Source organism: Nannospalax galili, unplaced genomic scaffold, assembly GCF_000622305.1.
Source record: "Nannospalax galili isolate Female #2095 unplaced genomic scaffold, S.galili_v1.0 scaffold433, whole genome shotgun sequence".
Taxonomy (NCBI): Eukaryota; Metazoa; Chordata; class Mammalia; order Rodentia; family Spalacidae; genus Nannospalax; species Nannospalax galili.
This window is the reverse complement of record NW_008338715.1, coordinates 12,664,842-12,690,206: the sequence shown is the minus strand read 5'-3', so window position 1 is coordinate 12,690,206 and position 25,365 is coordinate 12,664,842. Positions and strand designations below refer to the sequence as shown.

The window sequence follows — 25,365 nt, the reverse complement described above, 5'->3', positions numbered from 1 at the left end:
GAACTTACATGCAAAAAAGTATTTTTCCTTGGTGATATATGTAACTTAACTTGTAAATGGCCTCACTTTAGTTGAAGCGATTCGTAATACTCCTTCCATCATTTGCATATGGAGCCTCTTCTGGGTCTAAATAAGTGGCAGTGGTTATCAAATTGCTTTGTAACTACTTGGTCATTTTTAACAGCGACACTGAATCTTATAAATATTTCTCATTATTTTTGGTAAGAATTTCTCAAGTTTTTAAAAATAATTTTATAGATACTACACTGCATTAGATTCATTTTGCAAGGTGATCAGTTAAAGTAAAAGAAAATATGAAAAGGATTTATTAAAAGGTGTCAGTAAAAGTTCTGTTTCTTCATTCATGATCACATTGTTCTTTATCATAGACCAAACTTGAAGTAACCAACAATTTTATAAGCTTGTAATTTATTTCTCTAAAACTGTATTTCAAAAATTACAGGGTTGTCCCAGGCACATACCTTTAATCCCAGTACTTGGGAGGCAGAGGCAGATGGAGCTCTGTGAGTTCAGAGGCCAGCCTGGTGTATATAGTGAATTCCGGGCCAGCTGAGGCTACACTGAGACTCTGTCTCAAAAAGTAAAACAAAACAGAAAACCAAAAAAAAATCACAATTTTTGATTATTAATATTTATTAATATTTAAGCACTGAAATGGATTATTGAATACTTTTTGTAATTGTTTATGTTGATGTAGAAAGTGACTGAGACTGAAGATGATAGTGATAGTGACAGTGATGATGATGAGGATGATGTTCATGTCACTATAGGAGACATTAAAACTGGAGCGCCACAGTATGGGTAAGTTATATTTATTTATTTATTTACTTAATTGGGGGCTGTATTCATGTCCCTTGGTGTGACGTGGAGGTCAGAGTCACCTTGTGAGAGTTGGTTGTGGGTCCTGGGGTTTAAACTCAGGTTGTTAAATTTTTTAGCCAGTACCTGAGCCCACTTACCACTGAGTCATCTTGTTGACACCAAGTTATTTTAAAATAACTAATACACTGTGCTTGTGTCAGATTGTCAGTAATCGATTGCTTTTGCATTTTCTATCTTATGATGCAAAAGAACTTGTTAAAATCACAACTTACTCTCTGACTGGTTAACTGGTACATGGAAGCAGCAGTGTCTGATTCCTGTATTTAAAATGTTTCTGTAAAAAATTGGCTAGTAGCCAAGGTGGTGCACACCTTTAATCCCAGCCCTCAGGAGGCAGAGGCAGGCGGATCTCTGTGAGTTCGAGGCCAGCCTGGTCTACATAGCAAGTTCCAGGCCAGCTGGGGCTACAGGGAGTCCCTGTCTCAAAAAGACCAAAGAAAAAAAATTTGCTAATATAAATTCTTTGGTTAGAATTTGAAAACCAAAATTGTAGTTTACATTTGTGTCATTCTTTTTTTTAAGGCTTATTTTTATTATTTTTAACTGTGTGTATATTTGTGTCTGTGCGTGATATGTGCATGTAAGTGCAGGTTCTTTTGGGGGTCAGAGGCATCATATGCCTCTGGAAGCTGGAGTTACAAATGGTTGTGAGCCTCTGGATGTGGGTGTTGGGAACTGAACTCCAGTCCTCTGGAAGAGCAGTATGTACTCTTAACCTCTGAGCCACCTCCCCAGCCCCTATGTTTTTAATTTTTATAACCAATAAAAACTATCCTATATCTCTTTGGTCATCATAATTTGTTTTTCAAGTTGATTATCTATCATGCTTTTTAGGCCATTGGGTTGGTGGCAAGTTTTTATGTTTCATGACTGAACCAAGAAAATGAACTTGCACTAATTCATTGAACATATGGAGATCTTAGGAGGGACTGGGAGGAAATGCACTAAAGTATGGGTTGTGATTTTTGTTACCATGGTAGAATTAGGAGTGTTTAAATAAAAGAATTAAAAGCGTCTTTTGTTTTTCAAATTGTCTGTATAAGATGATTACTAAAACTTTCTGTGAGAGCTTTTGTTATGTGTTTGATACCAATTCTGAATGGGGTAATGTGGAATCTCTGTTATTTTAATTTGCATTTCTCTGATAGCTAAGGATGTTGAACTTCTTTAAATGTTTATTTCCCATTTATAATTCATCTTTTGGGGAACTTTTTATGAACTGGGTTGTTTGGGGGTTTTTTGGTATTTACCTTTTTGAGTTCTTTATATATACTGTATATTAATCCTTTGTCAGGTATATATCTAGCAATAATTTTTCCCATTCTCTAGGCTTTTTTTTTCCTCTCAGTTGTTTCTTTGCTATGTGAAACCATTTTAATTTCATGTAATTCCATTTGTCAAATTTTGGTTTTATTTCTGAACTGTTGGACTCCTTTTTGGGTAGTACTTGGCCTAAGCCTGTATCTTGGGGTTTTTTTTTTTTTTCCTTACCAATTTCAGAGTTTCCAGTTTTTATATTAGGGTCTTTGATCTATTTTGAGTAGAATTTTGTTCAGGGTGAGACAAAAGGATCTAATTTAATTCTTCTTCAGGAAGATAACCTGTTTCCCCAGCACAATTTGTTCCAGTATTGACATCTTTGTCAAAGATCAGGTGGCTGTTGTTTTGTGAAATTACTTCTGCATGTGTGTTTTTGTGCCTGTACCATACTGTTTTTGTTACTCTGACACTATAGTTATGTCTTGAAATCCAGTATGGTGATATGTCTGGCATTGTTCTTTTTGCTCAGGATTGCTTTATGCCTCCATACAAAATATAGGATTTTTTCCCCTTATTTTGTGAAGAATGTCATTGTTATTTTGATGGAGATTGCATCAAATATGTAGTTTATATTTGGCAATATTGTCATTTTCACAGTAAAATTTTCATTGTAGAGGTGTTTCACTTCCCTGGTTAGATTTATTCCTAGGTGTCTAAGTTACTGTGAATGGGATTGTCTTCCTGGTTTCTTTCTCGTTATGTTCCTTATTCGTATACAGAAGTGCTTCTGATTTTCTTATTAATAAATTTTGTTCTTTGACAATTTCATATATCTATATAGTATATTTTGGTTGCTGGTTTTATTTTATTTTTGAGACAGAGTCTTGCTATACCCCCAGCTGACCTGGAACTCACCATGTAGACCAGGCTGGGAAAGGTGTATAAACTCTTCTCTCCGGCCAAATGTCTTGTGAAGCTTGCTACAGTGGCATATTGAATTGATAGCTTGGAGACATTTGAGACAGAATAAAGTCAGACTTCTAAAAAAATTAGTTTTTATCTCTTATTGAGTAAATGACAGACTTTTTTTTCTTTTGAGGCAAGGTCTCCCTTTAGCCTCAGCTGACCTGGAACTCACTATGTAGACCAGGCTTGTCCACCTGCCCCTACTTCCTGAGTCCTGGGATCATAGGTGTGCACCATCATGCCTAGTTTTATTCTTATTTTTAATTATTTGAATACATGGGGATGGGATATATGCACATGAGTTCAGGTACCCTCAGAAGCCAGAAGAGGACATCAGATCCCCTGAATCTAGAGTTATAGACAGTTGTGTTGGGTGCTGGGGATCAAATGCCTGTCCTCTGCCAGAACAATACATGCTTTTAGCCACTGAGCCATCTCTCCAGCCTGATAAACTTAAAATTAGTGTAAACTGAGTGCCAACCTATACATTTATTCTCTATCCTTATAGCACAATGGATATCTTCCTGTTTTGTTACTTTGTTTTTGAAGATAATTTTTGTTCTGTTTTTAGGAGTTATGGAACAGCACCTGTAAATCTTAACATTAAGACAGGGGGAAGAGTTTATGGAAATACAGGTAAAATTTGTATTTGTAGTTATGTCAATATGAAATTTAGGTACAGTACCTCAAATAAGTCCTAAGTAGATTATGCCAACTTTTTTAATGACTAATGTTTGACCGTATATGACAGACAAGCAAACTTTTTCTGTGAAAGATTAGTTCTCAGACATTTTGGGCTGTTCTGATTATGTTGTTTTTGTTTATTATTTATTTTGGTGGTTTTGAGACAGAGTCTCCCTGTTAATACCAGCTGGCCTGGAACTTACTGTGTAGACCAGGCTGGTCTTGAACTCACAGAGATCCACCTACCTCAGCCTCCCAAGTGCTGGGATTAAAGGTGTGCACCACCATGTGTTTCATGTAGCCTAGGCTATCCTTGACCTAGCTCTGTAACTGAGGCATGCATTGAACTTTTGTCTTCTTGCTTCCACTTCCCTAGCGCATGTACTACCATGCTAGGCCATAGTCCCTACTTGGTGATAAGTCTATGACGTTTGATTTTTATCTGCTTTTATTTATGGTAAGCATCTATGGTTTGGATGGTAAAGGGCATTGAGGTTTTCTGTTGATCTTTTATCTTCTAGCTTCTTGGAAATATAGCTTTTTTACTATTTTGTATTTCTGTAAAATAGGAACCAAAGTCAAAGGGGTAGACCTTGACGCACCTGGAAGCATTAATGGAGTCCCACTCTTGGAGGTGGATTTGGATTCTTTTGAAGATAAGCCATGGCGGAAACCTGGTAGGATCATTTTGGGTTATATTAATCCTAAAACAGACTTTTAGTGTGAAATGATCAGCAAAGTATTTTTGAGCATCAATATAAAATGCTGCTTTCTAAACAAATAATAAGTAATAAAGACTTGAATCATTACATTTCATTAGTGGCCTAGAATTACTATAAATGTGGACTCGTATATTATTTATTATAATGCCATGTCTAAAGGAAATAATTTTGGTCAGAGTTTTGCAACATTTGCTCCATTGTGGTAATCTCGAGAACTGATAAAATTATAAGGGGTTAGTTAAGATATAACTAAATACATGTTTTTGTTAGTACATGCATAATAATGGTTTGGTTATGACTTTGTGCTTCTCCATCATATATATCGGTCATATCCTCCCCCTTCCTCTCTTCTGTTCTCTTTCCATTCCCACTGACCCTTTTCCTCTTCTCAGCTAGCCTCCTTCCCACTTCCATGGTTTTTTTTTTTGTCTTTTTTTTTTTTTTTTTTATACATGCGTGGTCAGTGTTTTATTCTGTGAAGAATGGTCCTAAAACATTACACTAAGTAAGGCTGAAAAGTAAAGTTTAAAATAGACAGTGTTATAAGAATCAGTTATAACACGTGTAATGATCGGTCATTCTAAGAAATTTTGATCTTAGATGCACCCTGTTGTCAACAGCACCCAGGTTTTCAAAATGCCAGTTACCATTTTTGTCTTGTCCGCATAGACTTCTTCTCACTGGCTGCCTTCTGCTTTTGTTGCATGATCTCAGGGTCCCTCTGCCTTCTCTTAGAGGTGGTCAAGCTATCCTCTTTTCTTTTTCCTTTGCTAATTTCCTGGGTTTTCTGGTGGGCAAGTTCTCTTTGATTTCCACAGGCCATGCCGACACTGGCCAGAGCCTGCTCACACACTCAGCAACCACCGCCCAGTTGCCGCCCAATGCTGAGGAAGGCTGAGCCCACCTTTTTTTGTCTTTTTTATTGTTGTTATTGTTTTGTCTTTTTGAGGCAGGATCTTCTGTAGCCCCAGTTGGCTTGGAGCTCGCTACAGAGACCAGCCTGGCCTCGAACTCACAAAGCCTCTGCCTCCCAAGTACTGGGATTAAAGGCATGTGCTACCAAGCCCAGCTTTCATGTCTTTTTTCTAAATTTACATATTTATGCTTCACTGTACTTCTGATGCTGCATAGACTTGAAATATTCGTACCCTAAAAGTGTGCTTTATCTTTAGGTGCTGATCTTTCTGATTATTTTAATTATGGGTTTAATGAAGATACCTGGAAGGCTTACTGTGAAAAACAAAAGAGAATACGAATGGGACTTGAAGTTATACCAGTTACTTCAACAACAAATAAAATTACGGTAATTAGTAAAATATTTCAGAATAACCTTACCTCTTCTGCTGTCCCACTTTGACCCCCAGATAAATCTCTTTCTCCCTTTAAAGGTGATTAAATGCTATATGATAGTTTAAGTCTTTTGTTCTCTTGACTATGTTTATTTCCCCTTTTTCCCTTTCAGTTTTATGTTAATGCTTATCTTATGTGCATAGTTTCAAATCACAGACTAGCCACAGCTAGTTTGTCTTTATATGGCCTATCATTTAACAATTGTGTGGTATTTTAATGGGGAATATGTCATTTAACTTAGGCCGAAGACTGTACCATGGAAGTTACACCAGGTGCAGAGATCCAAGATGGCAGACTCAATCTTTTGAAGGTGAATTTTAGTAAATTATCCTTGGTTGCTCTCATTTTTTGTTCTTGAGTCTGCTCCCTTCCCACTGTTCAAGGGAGAGATTTAAAGTGGAAATAGCTACCTTTTTTCCAAACCTTCAGCTTCTTGGTGACTTACAAATTTGCTGATTGTTGTTTTATTTCTACTTTGCAAGCATGTGAGTTCATAGCCTATCATACTAACAAATGCCAAGTAAAACTATTCTTTGCTCTCTGTTGTGATCTGAAGTAAGTACATGTTTGTTTGTAGGAAATGAAAGCCATGGCAACTGATTCAGCACTCACTGTAGATCTTGCTTTAATCTTTAGCAACAATTTGGAGGTGTCCTGTTTTCCTAATTCCTAAAAAAATAGTAAGGGTGGTGATGATATGTTTATTATTTCTTCGATGCTGAAATTATTGGTGAAATATCTCATATTTCAAGATGTTTTTGAGAATTTCAGACAATTCTCTGACAATCTCTAAGAATTCTGTAGAATTGAACAGAGCCACTGATTTTAAAAATTCATACTTAGAATAGGCATTTTCTGAGGGACTTGAAAGTTCATAGGATCACTTGATACATCTTCATTGCTGCTTTTCATGAAGTGTGGTTGAATGGCCATTCTTTCCCTTAGTATTTTATTATGTTGAGAGGCACTGGGATTAGATAGGGTTATATACTCAGGGTCCTTTCATACTCCGGATATGGAGCTCGGTGCCCCTTTTGGGACTACAGCCCTGTCCACCAGAATACTGCCTCATGCAATGCATGTGCTATATCCGCAGATGTAGCCGCTCTGCTGAACACAGTTCTGTATAGAGAACTTAATTTTAATTTGCATCCTACCATAGGTAAGTATTTGGTTCTTATGTTATGTTGTAAATATTTTGAAAGTATTTGTTGATATCTACCCTATTTTCAAAGGTCATGAAGTTCTTTTTAGACATCTGCTTAGGCATTGAAGATTGAATATTTTGTTATAGTCGATTAATAAATATATAGACAGTTTAATAAGGAGCTGGTTTGTTTGCATTCCTTTTTTTTTCTTCTAAGAGGAATGAGAACTGCTATTATAAACCATCTGATTGTTTATTACTGTCTTTTAAATCTGAGACTTGTAAAAACAAAATAAGAAATTACTAGGGGCTAGCTTCTCATTGAAGGTTCTAGATGTATATTTAACACATAGACTATTGAAGAATAATTATTGAGCTCCTTTTGATTATTTGAGAAGTCATTGACTCTTCCATTCTGATAGATGTGATTCTGAATGAATAAAGGTTTGAATTTTCTGTTTGTTGTCCAGTGGTTTTCTTGCTTTGATTGAGAGCTTAAATACTAATCTATTAGGAATACTGGTTGAGAATGGAGTATATTTTACTTTTTTATTTTATTTTATTTATTTTGGTCTTTTCGAGACAGAGTCTCCCTGTAGCCCCAGCTGTCCTGGAACTCACTGTGTAGACCAGGCTGGCCTTGACCTCACAGAGATCCGCCTGCCTCTGCCTCACCTTTGATTCCAGCACTCAGGAGGCAGAGGCAGATGGATCTCTGTGAGTTCAAGGCTGGCCTTGTCTACACAGCAAGTTCCAGGCTAGGCAGGGCTACATAGTGAGACCTTATCTTTAAAAAAATAAGTAAAAATAAAAGAAATAGTTACAAGCTGAACATGGTGTTGCACACCTTTAGATGGCAAGAATACTGTAGTTGACATGTGTTCATCCAATCTGTTTTAGGAGGCAGAAGCAGGTGGATCTCTGTGAGATCAGAGTCAGCCTTGTTTACATAGTGAGTTCCAGGCCAGCTGTGGTTACAGGGAGACCCTGTTTCAAAAAGACAAAAAAGAAGCTACAACCATGATATGACGAGAGTTGTATAGTTGTACACCACTGAGATTGTAGTCTCCATTATGACAGCTAATGAAATATACCCAATCTAATAAGTATCAAATTATCCATAACAAATTGATAGTGATCTATTTGATACAAACTCTAAAGGGGTCTTTAAGTGCTTCATGCAACATACCTTTAATAAGTAAGTGCACCATGTTGTAAAATGCCTGTGGAGGTCAGAAGAGGGCTCCAGATCCTCTGGAACTGGAGTTAAGGACAGTTCATAGCTGCCATGTGGGCGCTGGGAATCAAACCCGGGTCCTCTGCAAGAGCAGTCAGTGCTCTTAACCGCTGAGCCATCTCTCCAGCCCCTAATTCTTCTTGTATAGAAGTATACATTTCATTTATTTTATGTACCTCCTTTAAAGAACCATCTTCATTAAAAAATTCAGAGCTGTGAAAAAAAGTGGGATTTACCTGGGTAAGTATACAGAACTTTTAAGTAGACGGATATAGAAGAAAATGTGGCGATGGCAAGAATGCCGTAGTTGGACATGCGTGTTCATCCAGTCTGCTTTCCCTTCATTTTTACTGTTTGGGCAATAAAAATCTTACCTGTGGGTTGTTACTGCTCTGCTAAAGCCAATGGATGTGCAGGAAGCTGATTCTGTTTCATAACCCAGTTGTTCAGACATGGAGTATATTTTAATGGTTTGTTTGGCTTTTTTTTTTTTTCCTATAGCATATTGTGGTTTTTTTGAAAATGGTGGAAATAAAGCCATATGAAAAAGATCTTCATCTTAAACTGTCATGCAAACATTTATGTAGGAAACCATAAGATTCTTGAGCAGTAGGGTTTGTGCAGATCTGTTGTTTTGAAAAGGAATGGCAGCTGGGTAAACTATCAGAGAGTTGAAAGGTCAGATGTAACAGCATAGGAGTGAAATGGACAAGGGCTTGAACTCAGTGATGAATGGGCCAAGGCATAGATGGATTAAAAAGTCCAGCTGAAGTTCTTTTCCTATCTGCTACAAAGGTAATTTTTTTTTCTTCCTTAGTCAAGGGAGGAGCAACATATTACCTGCTTTTCCCCCTTTATGTTATGTAAGTTTTCAAGCATGTTAATAAGTACAAAGAATGATGTAAAAGAACCTCTAGATATCTTCAGTGGTTATCAACATCTAGATACTCTTGAGGTAATATGAGTAGATTTTATTGTTTTTTGTTCTAATTTGATTTGTTTGGTTTTGAGAAGGAAATCTAGTCCAGGCTACTGGGAACTTACAGGTAGCACAAACTAGCCTCAGATTCACAAACCTTGTGCCTCTGCCTCAAAGTGCTGAGATTACAGGCATGTGCTACCATACCTGGCTGTTTTTGTTTTGTTTTTTCTTTTAAAAATTTGTTTTTATTTTATATGTATAAATGCTTTGCCTACCTATATGTGTAAGTGCACCACACATGTGGAGTACCCACGGAGGCCAGAAGAAGGCGACGAATCCCCTAGAACTGGAGTTATGGTTGATTGTTAGCTGTCATATTGGTGCTGGGGACCAAACCTGGGTCCTCTGCAAGAGCAGACAGTTTTCTTAGCTGCTGAAGCCAGCTCTTCAGCCCCTCCATTTTGGTTTGTTTCTCCCTTACACCAAATAAAAGATAAAATTTAGTAGGTATTTTAAAGTCTCTCAGTTGGGTTCAAGAGTCTTATATAATTTGAGGTGAGGGGTAGGAAAGAAGTGACTATTAGGAATTAGTAATATATGTGAGAAAATTAACTGCAAACCCTTCTTAATCTTTTTCACTATTTTTCTTTTGTTTTGTGATTTTTTGTTTTGTTTTGACACGTGGTCTGCCTAAGTAGCCGAGGCTGACTTCAGACTAGCTGTCCTCCTGTTTCAGTTTCCCAAATGTTTTGAATGAAGGTATATGTCACCATGTTTGCTTTGTGACATTTTCTTAAAGCATTTTGTTGGGGGGGCTTCTTTTTGAGACAGGGTCTCCCTGTAGCCCCAGCTTTCCTGGAACTTGAGTGCTGGGATTAAAGGCATGCACCACCATGCCCGGCCCTCTTAAAGCATTTTTATGACCATGTATTTACACATCTGTACACATAGAAAGTGTACAGGAATGTGTGAACTTGGTCACTTGTGTTCTGAGATTTTACACTACTTGGTCTGTTTTCATCTATTGTTAACAGCACTTGCTTGAGTCCTCTTAATTTGAAAATGCATTATGCACATCTGAGACGTATTTTTTATATTGTTTGCTTCTCTTTTCTGGATCTCTTATTGATATAGCTGACCCTCTTAGACTAGTCCTATGATTTTTTTTCTATAATTTTTCACCTTTTTTATCTTTAATTTTTTAGGAAGTTAATTTGGCCTTTGAATTTTTCTGCCAGGGTTTTTATTTCTTCCGTTGTATCTTTATTTTTTTTTCATTACCTAACATCTTACTCTTTTTTTTCAGTATCTCTCTAACCCCTACCTCTCAGAGGATATTAATGATAGGTTTTTGCTTCTGTTAGGTTTTATTTTCCTGAATAGTCTGTTTTTAATTTCTTGGGTTCTTTGGTTCCTGACTTGAGCTTTTTTCTCAAATATTTTCTGATTTTTGTTGGACGTTTTTGGATTTTTTTGAGCCAGGGTCTCCCTGTAGCCCCATCTGGGCTGGAACTTGCTATGTTGACCAGGTTGGCCTTGCTCTCAGAGATCTGCCTGCCTCTGCCTCCCAAGTGCTGGGATCAAAGAAGTGTGCTACCATGCCCAGCCTTGTTGATTTTTAATTTTTTTTTAAGCCATTCATTCATGTAAGAGTGGGCCCCAAAATCTTTACTGGAAGCTCTGTTTGTGTGAGTAGAACTTTATGACTATAGGCATTCCTGTAGGCCTACACTTTTTTTATTTGTTAGTATTTTCTGGTATCTTTAGGCTATTTCTTTTCTTTTTCTTTTTGACTTTTAGAATAGATACTCCTGGACTTGATCAGAGGGTATATGCCTAGCTGATTCCGTTGTTCAGTTCTTGAGTCTTTGATGGTTCTGCCATGAATCAGTATATTTTTGTTTCCTCATTGCCACCTTAAGATTTACCTTTGTGGGACTGGAGAGATGGCTCAGCAGTTAAGAACACTGGTTGTTCTTACGGAAGACCTGGGTTCGAATCCCAACCACCACATGGCAGCTAACAACTGTAACTCCAGTCCCAGGGGATCCGACAGCCTCTTCTGACCACCGCGGGCATTGCACAACACCGGGTGCACTTACCTACATGTAGGCAATACACACATACACATAAAATAAAAAATAATAATAGATTTAAAAAAAGATTCACCTTTGTTTAGTCTGCCAGGTTAGTTTTCTTTATCTGCTTTTCAAAGTACCAGGCTTTGTAAAATTTCCAAGTTTTAGTTCTTGAGGGTTGAAAGATTGTGATTATTCATTTCTGGCTTTCAACTTTTCCTCTTTTCATCCTAGGATTATTTGTTGATTATTGGTTTTCTTAGGCTATTTATATTTTTAGTATCATAATTTTAAGCAGTTTTAATTTGTTATTAAATATTGCGCATAATGTTAAGCTTTTATAAATGTTGCTATTTCCAAAGGAAATTGCAAAAAGTAATCTCCAAACTTGTATAATGCCAACACAAAACACAATACCTTGGATGAATATTTAGTTTTTTTAAATTTTATTTTATTAAAATTTATTTTATGTGTATGTGTGTAAAATTTTTATTTATTTTGTATGTGTACATATATGTTTATATCAGCATGCGTGTGCCATCATGTCACATGTGTGGAGGTCAGACAACAAATTGCTAGATTCAGTTCTTTGCTGCCATCATGTGGGACCTAGGGATTGAACTCAGATTGTCAGCCTTGGCAACAGGACTATTTTGCCACCCTTAACTTCACCCCTGTTTTTTTTTTTTATTGTTGTTAGGTTTTTGTGTGTGGTTTTTGCTTTTGTTTTTTTGTTTTTTTTTTGGTCTTTTTGAGACAGGGTCTCCCTGTAGCCCCAGCTGCCCTGGAACTCACTATGTAGACCAGGCAGGCCTTGAACTCACAGAGATCGACCTACCTCTGCCTCCCAAGTGCTGGGATTAAAGGCGTGCACCACCACGCCCGGCCTGGTTTTTTGTCTTTTTGAGACAGGATCTTCCTGTAGCCCCAGGTGGCCTGGAACTCACTACTAGACCAAGCTGGCCTCCATCTCAGAGAGATCCACCTGCTTTTGCCTCCCAAGTACTGGGATTAGAGGCATGCACCACCATGCTTGGCTAGCTTCTTAAACTTAAATTGTTTGCATGTGTAAAATCAATCTGTTTTTAATAAGTCATCAGTTATTTCTTTTCTTATTTTATGTGTATGAATGTTATGCTTGCATGTTATGTAAGTGCACCCATTTCATGTAGTGCCTGTGGAGGTCAGAAGAGGGGGTTGAATCTTTGGCACTGGAGTTACAGACAGTTGTTAGCTGCCATGTGAGTGTTGTGATTCGAACCCAGGTTCTCTGCAAGAGCATCCAGCACTCTTGACCACTGAGCCATCTCTCTAGCCCCCATGCAGTCATTTCTTAAATACTAGCTTATGTGAAGTAATAACCTCATGTTCTGTTAAATTTTTTGAGTTTGTAGTCCTTAGTGCAACATCTGAAGACATATAAGTGGATAATAATAATTCAAGTTGTCTAGGAAGCTTCCTAGAATAGTAAGAATTTTCAGAATTGTTTACTAAGTATATAGTATAAAGTATAAAAGTTAGGAAATACAAACAGCTTTTATGTAAGAATTTATTCTGTCTCGCTGTCTTTTCATCTCTTTTCCTTTTGGAGAGGTATACCCACATACCTGCATGTATTTTTTATTTTTTTGGTCTTTTTGTGACAGGGTCTCCCTGTAGCCCCAGCTGGCTTGGAACTCACTATGTAGATCAGGCTGGCCATGAACTCACAGAGATGCACCTGCCTCTGCCTTGCGAGTGCTGGGACTAAAGGTGTGCACCACCAAGCCTGGCTTTCCTACATGTATTTTAAATATGTACTCCCCTTCATTCTTAAGATGTCTTTTATGTCTCTCCCACTTCTTCTTCAGCTGTCTTCCTTTTTCCCTCCCAGTTTTTAATTGACTTTATTGGGTAGTATATTCAGCTGTTGGGCAAAAAAGGTGAGCATAACTGACATCGACTCTGCAGTCTAGTTTATCTTTTTTAATGGGAAAGATAGGTTGTCATTAAATAATCATGCCAGTGATTTTATAGTTAAATATCCCATGTCCTTTGATAGACTTTGAAGAAGTTGAAACTGGATAGAACTAAGCTCTATATACAATGCTTTCTCCTCTATGCACATAATAAGGGAGAAGAGATTTATAAATTAAACTTTGTATTATAAGTTCATAATACAGAACTAATAAAGTGTTGTGTGTGTTGTGTGTGTGTCTGTCCATCTGTGTGTGAGATCAGAGAGTAAATTTTAGGAGTTATTTCTCTCCTTCCACCATGTGGATCCCAGGAATTGAACTCAGATTGTGAGGCTTGGTAACAAGTGCCTTCACTTACTGAACCATCTTGCCAGTCCTTACACCATACTTTCTCATAGCATTTATTGTATTGTGCTTGCTGTTTCTGTTTTTTTTCCTGAGATTTAGAGTTTTGTTTTTCTTTCAATAGTCTCAACTTCTGGTGCACAGTAGATCGATGTTTGGTAAATGAATTGTTTACTTCCCATGCAACCAGATCCTGGCATTTTACTTGTCAAGTATATATCAGGTCCATTTCATTGTCTTTGTGATGATCCTTGTATCTTATTAGCATCAGTGCATTTCAAATGAATGTGCTTTTTAAGCAGTAGAACTCATTATTCAAATAAACTCAGTGTTAACCCCTAATTATATGTAGGCCAGTTAGGGATTGAGCTGGTCACTTGAGATCTGACTCACTAACTTAAATGCACAAAGATGTTTTTGTTTTTCTGACATTTGTTAACTGGCAGGTAGATGATGTATGAAACTGAATTAATGGTTGAAATGTATCAGAATCAAGTTATCTGAGATTCTGCTGGGCCTTGCTTCATGAGAATGGAGAATGATGCTAAATTTAGATGGAGCAGGGATAATAGAAATTAAGTAGGACCCAAAATATAGCACAGTATTATTTTAAGTGTAGGGCAGCTTGGTTAATAATCTGATGATGGTTTTGAGGTGGGAAGGTGAGTAAAAGGCAGAGCATGAGCATTGCTGTAGAGCAAATGTCCATAGCTGAAGGAGAAGAGGTCTGACGAGCAGAAGTGACAGGTCAGGACACATGGCTTCAGAGTTAACACAGAGAGGGAAAAGAGGTAGTGAGCAGACAGATGACTGGTTTCAGGTCCCTAGGTCTGTGGAACTAGCATGATAATGGTACTGTTACTGGCATGAGAAATTGGCAAAAGGGTATGGACATGCAGAAGCAGATTCTTTTATATTGGTGTTAAGGCAAGTCACAGTATAAAAGATGGTCAGAATGGCTGAAATGGCCTTTTTTGAACTCTGGAATATGGAGTCATAACCCAGTATATCTTTGCTTTGATGATGAGGAATTTGTGTCTCAGAGTTACAGTTTATTGGGCTTTTAAGTCATAAATTGTAAACATTTTAATAGTTGGAACATTTTCGCTCTGTAATCCATCTTTGATTACCATAATGGTAATCCAAAAAGTTCATTCACTTTTAATAAATATTCAGTCATCAAGCGTTCTTTATATTTAACTTGAAATCAGATATTACAGATTTTAAGTACCTTATAGTTGAGAGTCTTTATTAATAACTTCGTCTTCCTTTTTTAAGGTACAGCAGGGGAGAACTGGAAATTCAGAGAAAGAAGCAGCACTTCCATCTACAAAAGCTGAGTTTACTTCTCCTCCATCTTTGTTCAAGACTGGACTCCCACCAAGCAGGTTAGTTAGACCACTGTCCTTCCATCATTATAAGGCACTGGAATCTTCCATTGTCTTGTGCTGTTGTCGTGTGTTACATATGAAGTTTCCCAGTGTTCTCTCAATACAGACTGCAACACTCCACTTTAAACATTATCTTTATGTTTTTAGTGTGTGTGAGTGTTTTGCCTGCATATAGGTAAATGCACCATGTTATGCAGTGGCCACAGAGGTCAGAAGAGGACATCAGATCCCCTGGAACTGGAGCTACTAATGGTTGTTAGCTGCCATGTGGGTCCTGGGATTTGAACCCAGGTCTTCTGCAAGAGCAGTCAGTGCTCTTAACCGCTGAGCCATCTCTCCAGCCCTGAGTTCTTCTTTTCTGTATGCTATTCCATCTTACAAAATGAACAGAACAACATATGTTAGCAAGAGATACAATGCAATATATATCTGGTTGCATGTTTGTATAGAGAGGCAGTGATTTTATTCAGCAGAAGTGGTGACAGGAACTGTGCTGCTCACTGTGTACATTACTCTTATATAAAGATTTACTGAACTAAATATTCTTTTCGTTGTTTTACAGTTTTGTTTTTAATTATGTGTATATGTATGTGTCTTTCTGTAAGTATATGTATGTGAGTGCAAGTGCCCACAGAACCAGAGGCATCAAATCCTTCTGGAGCTGGGGTTACAGGTGGTCGTGAGCCACCCAGTGTGGTTGCTGGGAATTGAACTCAGGTCCTCGAGAAGATCAACAAGTGCTCTTAATTACTGATCCATCTCTTCAGCCTTAAAATAAATTTCTTGTAGCTTTAAGCCAAAATAAAATGTGTAAAAGTGATCCAAGAATTTTATAGATTGTCATAGACATAACTAAATGTAATTTTTTGAACTAAATGAAATTTCAAAAATATTTGATTAAACAATTTGTGGTAGTTAAGGAATATTGAGCCTTTAATATATAGTATTCTTTTGGATTTGGGTTTTTCTTTTTAAGAACTCAGCTTTTATTCATTGAGTTTATAGTGTTCTACCTTACAGTGTTTTGTTAAGATCTTAGACTTTGGGGACTTTAATTCTGGTTCTGCAACTTAGTTATTGTATGTCCTGGGGCAAATTCCCTAATTTTGTTAGGTCTGGATTTCCTAATAGGTAAGAAGTAGTTATAGTGCATTTATTATACAGTATAGGTACATGTGCCAAATAAGTTAATTTGTGTGACGTGTTCTAGAACAGTACTTACCACTCTTGACTGCTATCATGATGAAACTATTGATTGATGGCGATCTTTCTGCTCTTTTGCCTCCCTCGTTTTTTGGGCTGCTAGATTATATAGGATCTTGTAACATTATAAAAACTGACTTTTCCTGTGTTTGAAATGAATGAGCAGCCACCGTGGGGATTTTTAGCAAAGCAATAAGATAATTTAGGTTTTCAAGCCTCAATTTACTAAGAACATTTTATAGTAAACAGTGAAGGAAACGGACAAGTTGGATGTTGCAGCAAATATCTAGTCAAGAGATAATGGTGTCTTGGACCAAGGTAATAGTGGTGAAAGGGGGAGAATATTCAAATATGAGTGCGTTTAATATGGTGAGCAATAGTATACTTTGATTGACTGTAGATCATAGAGAAAAACAATCCAGGATGAATTCAGTGGTTTTGTACTCAGTACAACTGGAATGATGAAGCTGTCATTTAAGAAATTGTAAGGATTACTCGAGGAGTGGCTTTTTGGAGAGACAAAGCGTTCAGTTTAGAGAATAGTAAAATTGAGATGTCTATTCAGCCTGAAAATGGAATTCATTAGAAACTTGGATATGTGAAACAAGGGAAAGAGGAATATTAGCTAGAGATAGAAATAGAAATTTGAGACAGTGATCACTGTTCAAATAGTATTCAAAGTGAAACTGTGAATTTTTGTTAGACCATAAAAAGAAGTATAGATCAAGAAGTGATCAGAGGACAGACCATTGATGTACTCCATTATAGATCAGAAAGAGAATGTAAATCAGTAAAAGGGAACCAAAAAGGAGGAATGACTAGGGAAATAGGAAGAAAAGCCAGTGTATGTCTTGAAAGGGGTTTGTTTTAAGAAGGAATGATAACTCTCAAACAATGGTTGATTGGCCAAGAAAATGAAAACTGAAATGTCTTTGGATTTTCAAATGTGAAGGTCCTTGGTGATCCTGATCAAGATCATGTGTAAGGTAAAGCAAAAGGACTCTTGAATGGCTTCAAGAGAAAATGACAGAAGAATTATAAAGTAAAAATACGGACTTTAAAAAAATAAGACATTTTCTTTTTATCTGTGGGTACCAGAACCAGAGAACTAGGGGTAAGTGTGGGGTCAGGAGATTTTTCAAGGTGAAAGAAATTATAGCATTTTTTATACTTGGGAAATGAGTTAACTAGAATTATTAGTGATTAAAAAATAAAGAAGAAAGGGGAGTTTTTATTGTAGATTCTTTCTTAAAGACTATTTAATTTAGTGTGTGTGTGTGTCTGTGTCTGTGTGTCTGTGAATGAGGATGTGCATGTGAATGCAGGTGCCTGCAGAAGTCAGAGGTATCAGATCCTTGGAGCTGGAGTTAGAGGTGGTTGTCCTGACACCGGTGCTGGGAAACCAAACTTGGGTCCTTTGTAAGAACAGTAAGGTCTCTTAACCGCTAAACCATTTTAATAAAGCCAAAGGGAATAGGGTATGAAATTCATGGACAGCAAGCAATTCACTCTCAGTAACAGGTGAATATGCAGCTTCATTAAACTTCTAGTCTCAGTGTTGCTGCTTAACGAAGAACAGCATGTAGTTATAGCAGGCTGCACCAGATCTTTAGGCAAGAAATCATGGTAGGCAGATAGGTGGGTAATTTGTAGGTAGATGTTGCAGAGAGCTTCTTTTCAGATTGCTTTAATTTATTTTAGCAAAGTAAGATAGAGACTTATCAGGAGAGACTAAAGATAGTAGACTGGAGTGTTAAAGGTTTAGGAAGAAAAGCCTCAATATAGTCTTTTGGAGTGAGTGAATGAACTAGGAAAATGGAAAAGGATTGTTTGGCAGAAGCTGTAGGGAAACATTGGGTGGAGGCTCTTTTTCATCAAAATAGGAGAAATTACAGCATTCTTATATGATGATGGATGGAATGAGTTAGCAGAATGAGAGGGTAATGGTTTAAGTAGAGAAACTGTATGTCTCCAGGTCTGGTTTTTGTTTGTTTGGTTTGGTTTGGTTTGGTTTACTTAATGCCGTGGTTTAAAATGAGCTGGGTCAAGTTTGTGTTAGGTGTGTTCATGGAGTAACTAGAGTTGTATTTCACAGGAGTGGTGGTTGTGACAAAGATAGAGGGGCCCAAAAAGTGAACATGTATTGAGGGGGGTGGTAATAATGACAGCCATGGATCTAAGGACAGATGAAAGACATTCAGAAGATTAGGACAAAGAAAGATCAGAGGAAGGCGGTGATAAGAGAAAAAAGATGAAGGAAGGATGGGAGAATAGCAAGCCAGTAACTACTAAAGAAAATATGAACGATTACCTCTACAATCTGTAACAACATACTTAGTACACTATTCTGATCACTTTTGAATAGAAAAGTCAGTACCCATTATTCATTAGGAGAGTTTATTTTCTGGACTCACCTTCAATTAATCAAAAATGTACTTTTAGTTGTTGTGAAATATTTCCCCTGAAAGTAGAATTTGAGGTCATTATATTTATGGAGATTGGGTAGAGTCTTTGGGAATAGATTTTTATTGATTTTAGGAAGATGATAGTATTATTATTTATTAGTAAATATAGAGGCTCAATGGTACTGGCTTAAGCAATAAATTTCCATTACTAAGATCTTAGTTTGCCTTATTAATATGTAGGTAGATATTGTAGAGAGCTTCTTTTTTTAAAAATATTTTACTATTTTTATTTTGTGTGTCTGTCTTACCTGCATGTATGTATGTACACCAATGTCATACAATGCTGAGACAGAAGTCAGAAAGGGGGGTGTCGGGTCCCCCTGGAACTGATGGTTGTTAGCCACCATGTGTGTGCTGAGAACTGAACCCGGGTCCTCTGCAAGAGTAGCCTGTGCTCTTAACCACTGAGCCATCTCTCTAGCCCCTGCAGAGAGTTTCTTGAAATACTCTTTTAGTTTTGCATTAGAAATGCTGAGTTTTATATTGCTAAGCAAATTTATATACTTAAGGAAAGTTCTATTTAATATATCAATGTTTTGTCTAATCTTTAAAAGATTTCATTTTATTTATCTTCATTTAAGTACATACCTATAGAAAAGTGGTGAATTTACGGCTTGATAAGTTTTTGCAAATTCAGAGATTAGAACTTTAGCATTCATCCAGAAGGCTAGCATGTGTTCTTCCTTTGCTGATTTCATTTTTTAATGTTTCATCTTGACAAGTATTTAAACTTGAGTTGCAGGTAAAGCACAAAGAACTTTGGTATACATAGATTCAGTAGGTACTAAAATTCTTATTTACTTTATGTTTTTAGACCTCTTTCTTTCTGAACCAGTGGTAACTGTGGGCATGGTACTTTTCTACTTCCAGATCCTTTAGCTTGTTTATAAGAACAAGAACATTTTGTTGTATAACTGTATGTAGGGTGCAGTGATCAAAGTCAGGACAAACTAGTAATTAATACTTTTATCAAAAACCAGGTCATCAGTTTGACCAGTTAACTCAGTAATGTTTTTTATTGCACTTCTTTTCTTTTAGGACTCAGTCAGGGTCATTCATTACAGTTAACTCTAGCATTTTGCTTATTTATAGTCTTTAAGCAGCATCTCAGCCTTCCATTGTATACTGTGACATTGAATTTTAGAAGAGTGCAATCCAGTTGTTTTGTACATGGTTCCTCAGTGTGGCTTTGCTAGATACCTCCTTACTATTAGAAGAGGTTGCTTTTTGGGGCAAGACTATTCTGTGAATGATGTTGTGTCTTCCCTTTCAATATGTCAGCCTGGAGATACATGATAACCGGTTTGCCCCCATTCTTTTGTTAGTGATAATAACTTAAATCAATTACTTGTGGAAATGCCTTTCTGGATCTGCCCTACTAAGTTTCTGGGGGTTTTTGTATTTAATAAGTAATTTTTGCATTGGTAAATCGCTCAGTGGTAGGTAGAGTGCTTCCCTGGCATGTATAAGGCCCTGAGTTTGATCCTTACAACCATGTGAAAGGGGAAAAAAAAAAAGGAGAAAATTTTGCAGAGAAACTGGGTGTAAATGCCTTTTTCAAACATCCCATGAACTTTAACATCCACTGGCGATTTTTATAACAAACCAGCTAATAGTATAATGTCTGTAGCTTTGCGTTTTAACATTTATTAATTAATAGCTATTTTAGAAACAAAGATCCCATCCCCCACTTAACACTTGTATTCATTAATTCTTTTTAACTCAGGCTGGCCTTAAACTCAAACTCACAATCTTTCTTTCTAGTGCTGGGATTGTCAGCATTCTGTAGCTCCAGAATTCTCTATAGACCAAACTGGCCTCAATCTTACAGAGATCTGCCTGCCTCTGCCTCTCTCTCCAGTGCTGAGATTAAAGGCGTGCGCCATCACACCTGACTAAAATGGATTCATTCTTATGTGTGAGAAAATACGTATGGGTGCCTTATAAGTATAATTCATTTGTGTTTGTAGTTTGTGAACCATGTGTATAATTTTACATAATGTTGTTTATTTTGATGTTCAAATTTTCCAAATTTGGTCAGTGGGAGCCACTTCAGAGTGACTTTTGACATGATGTGTATGTATGTATGTTTGGAGGATTCCTTGCTTGTTGACAGTAGCAGGATGTTTCAAGCTCATAGGTACTTTCCCTGCTGCTTCCTTCCTCAGGAAGAAATGGTCATTTAATTCAAAAGCAGGAGGACGGTGGTATCTGTGTTAGTAATACTGGTATATCATTATTTATTTCCAGACCTTTTTTTGGAACTTAAGAGCTAGGGAGAAAATAGCAATTTTAAAATGAAATTGGCATTTGCATATTTTAAAATAAAGCTTTAATCATGAAATCATGTTTCTTTTGCATACATTTCAACACCAAAGAATTCTTTCTTTCTTAGAACTATTCCATTTTATGTCTCCCTTTCCTCACAGTGAGTCTGGCTCCCAGCTGCTTCAGTTTAAATACTTATTGACAATTGGATATAAACTTAATAGATCCAGAATCTCTGCTTAAACATTACAAAAAATAAACAAGAGTTCAGGATTTGTTGGCAGTTGTTTCTCTTGTTTCAGATGGAAGATGAATGGTGAAAACGTTGTGCTCATGCTTCCTTCAGCATGTTTATATTAGTCATTTAAAATATCATTGGTTCGTTGGGTCTGTTTTCACTATGAGCATTTCTTTTCCTCCATGGTTACTGATGCAGTTTCATTTTTTTGTTTGTGTAAAACATTGAACACAGATCCCACAGCAAGGCTATCCGAAGCTATATATAAGAACTTTCACTCTTTTCTTTCAGCATTAATAACAAAAGGGATTCATTAGTTCTTCCTATGAATCAGTTTACAAGAGTAAATATATAAACATGTCTACTTACCAAATGCTTTGAAAGAACATTTTATGTATCTTGTAAAGGATTGGCAACAGTGTAAGTAGTTGAACTCTTTTTTGAGACAGGGTCTCTATAGCTTAGATTGGCCTCTTGTGATATTCCTGTCTTAGCTTCCTGAGTGCTAGGATTATAGGCATGAGCCATTATGCCACGCTAACTTTTTATGGAGTAAGTCAGTCGAGATAAAATAGCATTGGCCTTTTACTTTGAAATGAAATTTTGATAACATCTGTTTAGCATAGGTTTTTATGAAATATATTAGTGTAAACTGTTAATTGGTTGTACCAACAATGCTTTTATCTGTTACTGAAGAATATGGGGGAAAATAGTAAAATTTTGAGTAAGATTTTTGTGAAATAGCAGGAATTGTTATTTCATAAGGGCACAGAAATTCACTTTTTAAAAACTTATTATGTATGTGTATGAGTATATTGCCTGCATGTATGAATTGTATGTAAATGCACCGGTATAGGCAGTACCTGTGGAGGTCAGAAGAGGGCATTGGATTCACCTGCAACTGGAGTTATGGGGATCATTGTTAGCTGCCATGTGGATGCTGGGAATCGAACCTGGGTCCTCTGCAAGAGCAGCCAGTGCTCTTAACTGCTGAGCTGACTCTCTAGCCCCAGAATTTCACTTCTTGATAGTATATTTCCAGAATTTCACTTCTTGATAGTATATTTGAACCTGAAACAGACCCATGCTTTTCTTCTTTTTGCATTTGATATCATGCTTTGTGGAAGAATATTTGTGAAAATATTCTAGATTTGATAAAATGCAGATGACACATCTACATTTAAATGCCACTACCAGTACCACAGCAAATATTTTATGATTTGAAAAGAATGGTACTATAGGAACATGTCAAAGTGCTTTAGAAAAAGCATGCCAAGGAAAACAATAAACAATAAGGGGGGTTAGAGACAACAGTATGTAAGAAAAAACATAGAAAATTTATCTCACCAGAAGCAGCACCTCTTCTCAGTCTCAGACAAGTACTGCCTCCAGAAAAGCCAACTCAAGCGTTGGGAAGTGGCAGGATCGATATGGGAGGGCCGAATCACCTGATTTAAGGTAAGGCTGCTTTTAAACATTGGATACTTCCTGGTGTTTAGATCGTCAGTATTATTTTGTCTCTTTAGTAAGAAAAACACATTTTGAGACTGTATCGTATTTTTCCCTTGATGTTTTTTCAGGGTGCACAGGGTATTTTTAGCTACCTAAGGCCTAGCATGTGTCTTGAACCCCACTAATGGGTACCCTGTAAACCTATTTTCCTTTTCCCCTTGCTGTAGGTTAACTCTTGTTTCTTACTACGCATCCTCTTTATGAGATCCCCAGCTATTTTTCACTACATAGTCCTAAAATGAAGCTTTCTGAGCTTTTATCTTGGACTTGCAAATTTTGAGTTCACTGAATCTTTCCAGCCTTACCCAGCTGCAGTGTATGAAACCTGCTTCTCTCTTTAACTGGGACTGCTAGCTCCCCTGGGATGTATGAGTTCTCTTATTGTTATCCTGCCTTCTGTCAAATTTAGTTTGCATTCTAAGTTTTATAGTTAGGATGCAGACCACTATATACAAGTGCTATTTTATTTTATTTTTTTTGAGTCTTTGAAAAGGGAATAACTTCATTCCTAAAGGATATAGTAAAAAGCAGCATCGTGCAGATACCTGTTCTGTGCCCTTTGAGATTTTAAATGATGATGACAAAAGAAGGCTGATTTTGTTTCTCTGTTTTGCTTTCATTGCCGCAGAATTTTGTGCTTTCTTCCTTGCCTAAATTATATACTAATGATCTTATATTAGTTTTTACTCATTTTAATTTAAAAACTTTTAGATATGTAAATTATAAAATGCCTTGATTGTAGCACCTTACTAAAAGCAAAGGGAACAATGTCAAAAGTTTGATTTTCTTGAATTTCTTTTCTTGTAGAGACTTAATTATATGTTCATAAGTTTTAAGATTTTCTAATTATTTTGATCTGGTTTCTTGTTGGAAAAGAATCAGTCATTCTTATCAAAGAAAAAGAATGGGAATTTATGTCACAGAAATTATTTTGACTTAAAAAATATACAGACTGTAAATCTAGTAACTACTATAGGTCAAAACATAATATTTCCATTTTCAGAGTGTTATGTCTGTTTTAACACGTTAAAGAATAAAAATATATATTTTATTATTTTAATAGTGTTTATTGGCATATTTTCGTTATATGATACTAATTGACACCAAAATTCAAGAAAAATTTCAAGTTACTTTTAAGTAAAGTTGGATCTAACATGTGGAGTGACATATATGAATTTTTTCACATTGCTAACATTTGTACAAAGTTTTAAATTTATTATTTTATGTGTATGAGTGTACCTGTATCATGCAATGCCTGTGGAGGTCAGAAGAGGACTTCAGATACTCTGGAACTGGAGTTTTGGATGGTTGTTAGCTGCCATGTGGGTGCTGGGAATCAAACCCAGGTCCTCTGTAACAGCAGCTGGTGCTCTTAACCACTGAAACATCTCTCCAGCCCCAGAATTCAAACTTTTAATGCTTATACTAATGATACTTCTGTATAATAAATCACTTGATGATGTGCACAGAGAATCATTTTAATTTATATTAACTGACCAATAATATTGACGGCATATTTTCTGATTCTGAAAGGGCCACACATAAGATCTTTATTTAAATTTATCATCATGCCACTCCTCATGACTCAGTAGCCATCTTTGCATATAAAGAATGTCTGCTACTCTTAAACTCATGACTGTCATGGTCTAAGTTTGGATTGGGGCTTTAATTTAGGCAGTTCCTACCTACATATATCACAGAGAGTCCACTGGCGTCACTGTGCCTCCATTTGCTGTGTTTGTAAAATGGTGGAGCCATACTATAATCTGCAAAGCATCTTCAATCCTGCCAAGCCCTGGTTTGTAGTGGAAAAAGAGTCTTAGATATTGAGGGTATTACCCAAATTTACAGCAGTTTAAGAGACAAAGCTAAGAGTAGATAGAATCTCTTCATTGTAGACAAATTGACTTTCATAAGCAAAGACTAGAAATACTTAAAATCAATTATGTTTAATGAAGTTTTACATTTGTTTCTTTTACATTATTGTTTTAATATCTGAAATTCTTTATAAATTATTTAACTTAAAATGTTTTTTTTTTTTTTTTATCTTTTTGAGGCAGGGTCTCCCTGTAGCCCCAGCTGGCCTGGAACTTGCTATGTAGACCAGGCTGGCCTTGAACTCACAGAGATCTGCCAGCTTCTGCCTCTGCCTCCCACGTGCTGGGATTAAAGGTGTGTACCGCCATACCCAGCTTTGACTTAAATTTCTTTACTCAAAATTGTTATGCTGTTGACATTTTTTCCTTGAAGTAAGATGGCTAATTTATAGGGAGAATTTTGCTTTCATGTCTGAAAAGGTGCATCTTGGTGCTTATTTCTAAACTCCTATTCTCTCTTCCCCTAAAAAGGATGCTTTGAAAACATGATGCTCTCTTTCTGACTTTGATTAGGCTCAAGAAGTATGTGTGGTAGGAAGTTTGATACTGTTTCAGTACATATTTTCTACTTTTGAAAATCTCCCCTCCCCCCACAAAATACCCTAGATTGATTTCTTTTTTTTTCTTAAAGACATTGTGTGTGTATGTGTTGAGTTTGTAAAATGTTTTATGTATACATATATATTTAGCATAGATCCAACTCTTGATGTAACTGAGAAGGAGTTTGAAGCATTGCTTAAATATGTTGAATAAAAACATTTAAATAGGAATATAGACAACTGATTACCGCTAGATGAGGAACAGCTGACCTTCCTAAAACAAAGACCTCTAGATAGGCT

General features: G+C 36.6%; 1 protein-coding gene and 1 pseudogene across 11 annotated transcripts in view; one reads left to right on the top strand and one right to left on the bottom strand.

Moving 5' to 3' along the window:
• Fip1l1 (factor interacting with PAPOLA and CPSF1) overlaps positions 1-25,365 on the top strand; it is a 76,243-nt gene that overhangs the window by 5,598 nt on the left and 45,280 nt on the right. For 4 of the 11 annotated variants that reach the window (XM_008833330.3, XM_029563619.1, XM_008833329.3 and 1 more), the window contains 7 exons: positions 719-822; positions 3,701-3,765; positions 4,383-4,490; positions 5,708-5,838; positions 6,127-6,195; positions 14,851-14,960; positions 22,488-22,595. In XM_008833330.3, coding sequence (XP_008831552.1) covers positions 719-822; positions 3,701-3,765; positions 4,383-4,490; positions 5,708-5,838; positions 6,127-6,195; positions 14,851-14,960; positions 22,488-22,595 — 695 coding nt within the window. The remainder of the gene's footprint in view (positions 1-718; positions 823-3,700; positions 3,766-4,382; positions 4,491-5,707; positions 5,839-6,126; positions 6,196-14,850; positions 14,961-22,487; positions 22,596-25,365) is intronic. The other 7 variants (XM_008833336.3, XM_008833335.3, XM_008833334.3 and 4 more) reach the window with 3 other exon arrangements.
• Positions 5,179-5,358, bottom strand: LOC103734400 (annotated as a pseudogene).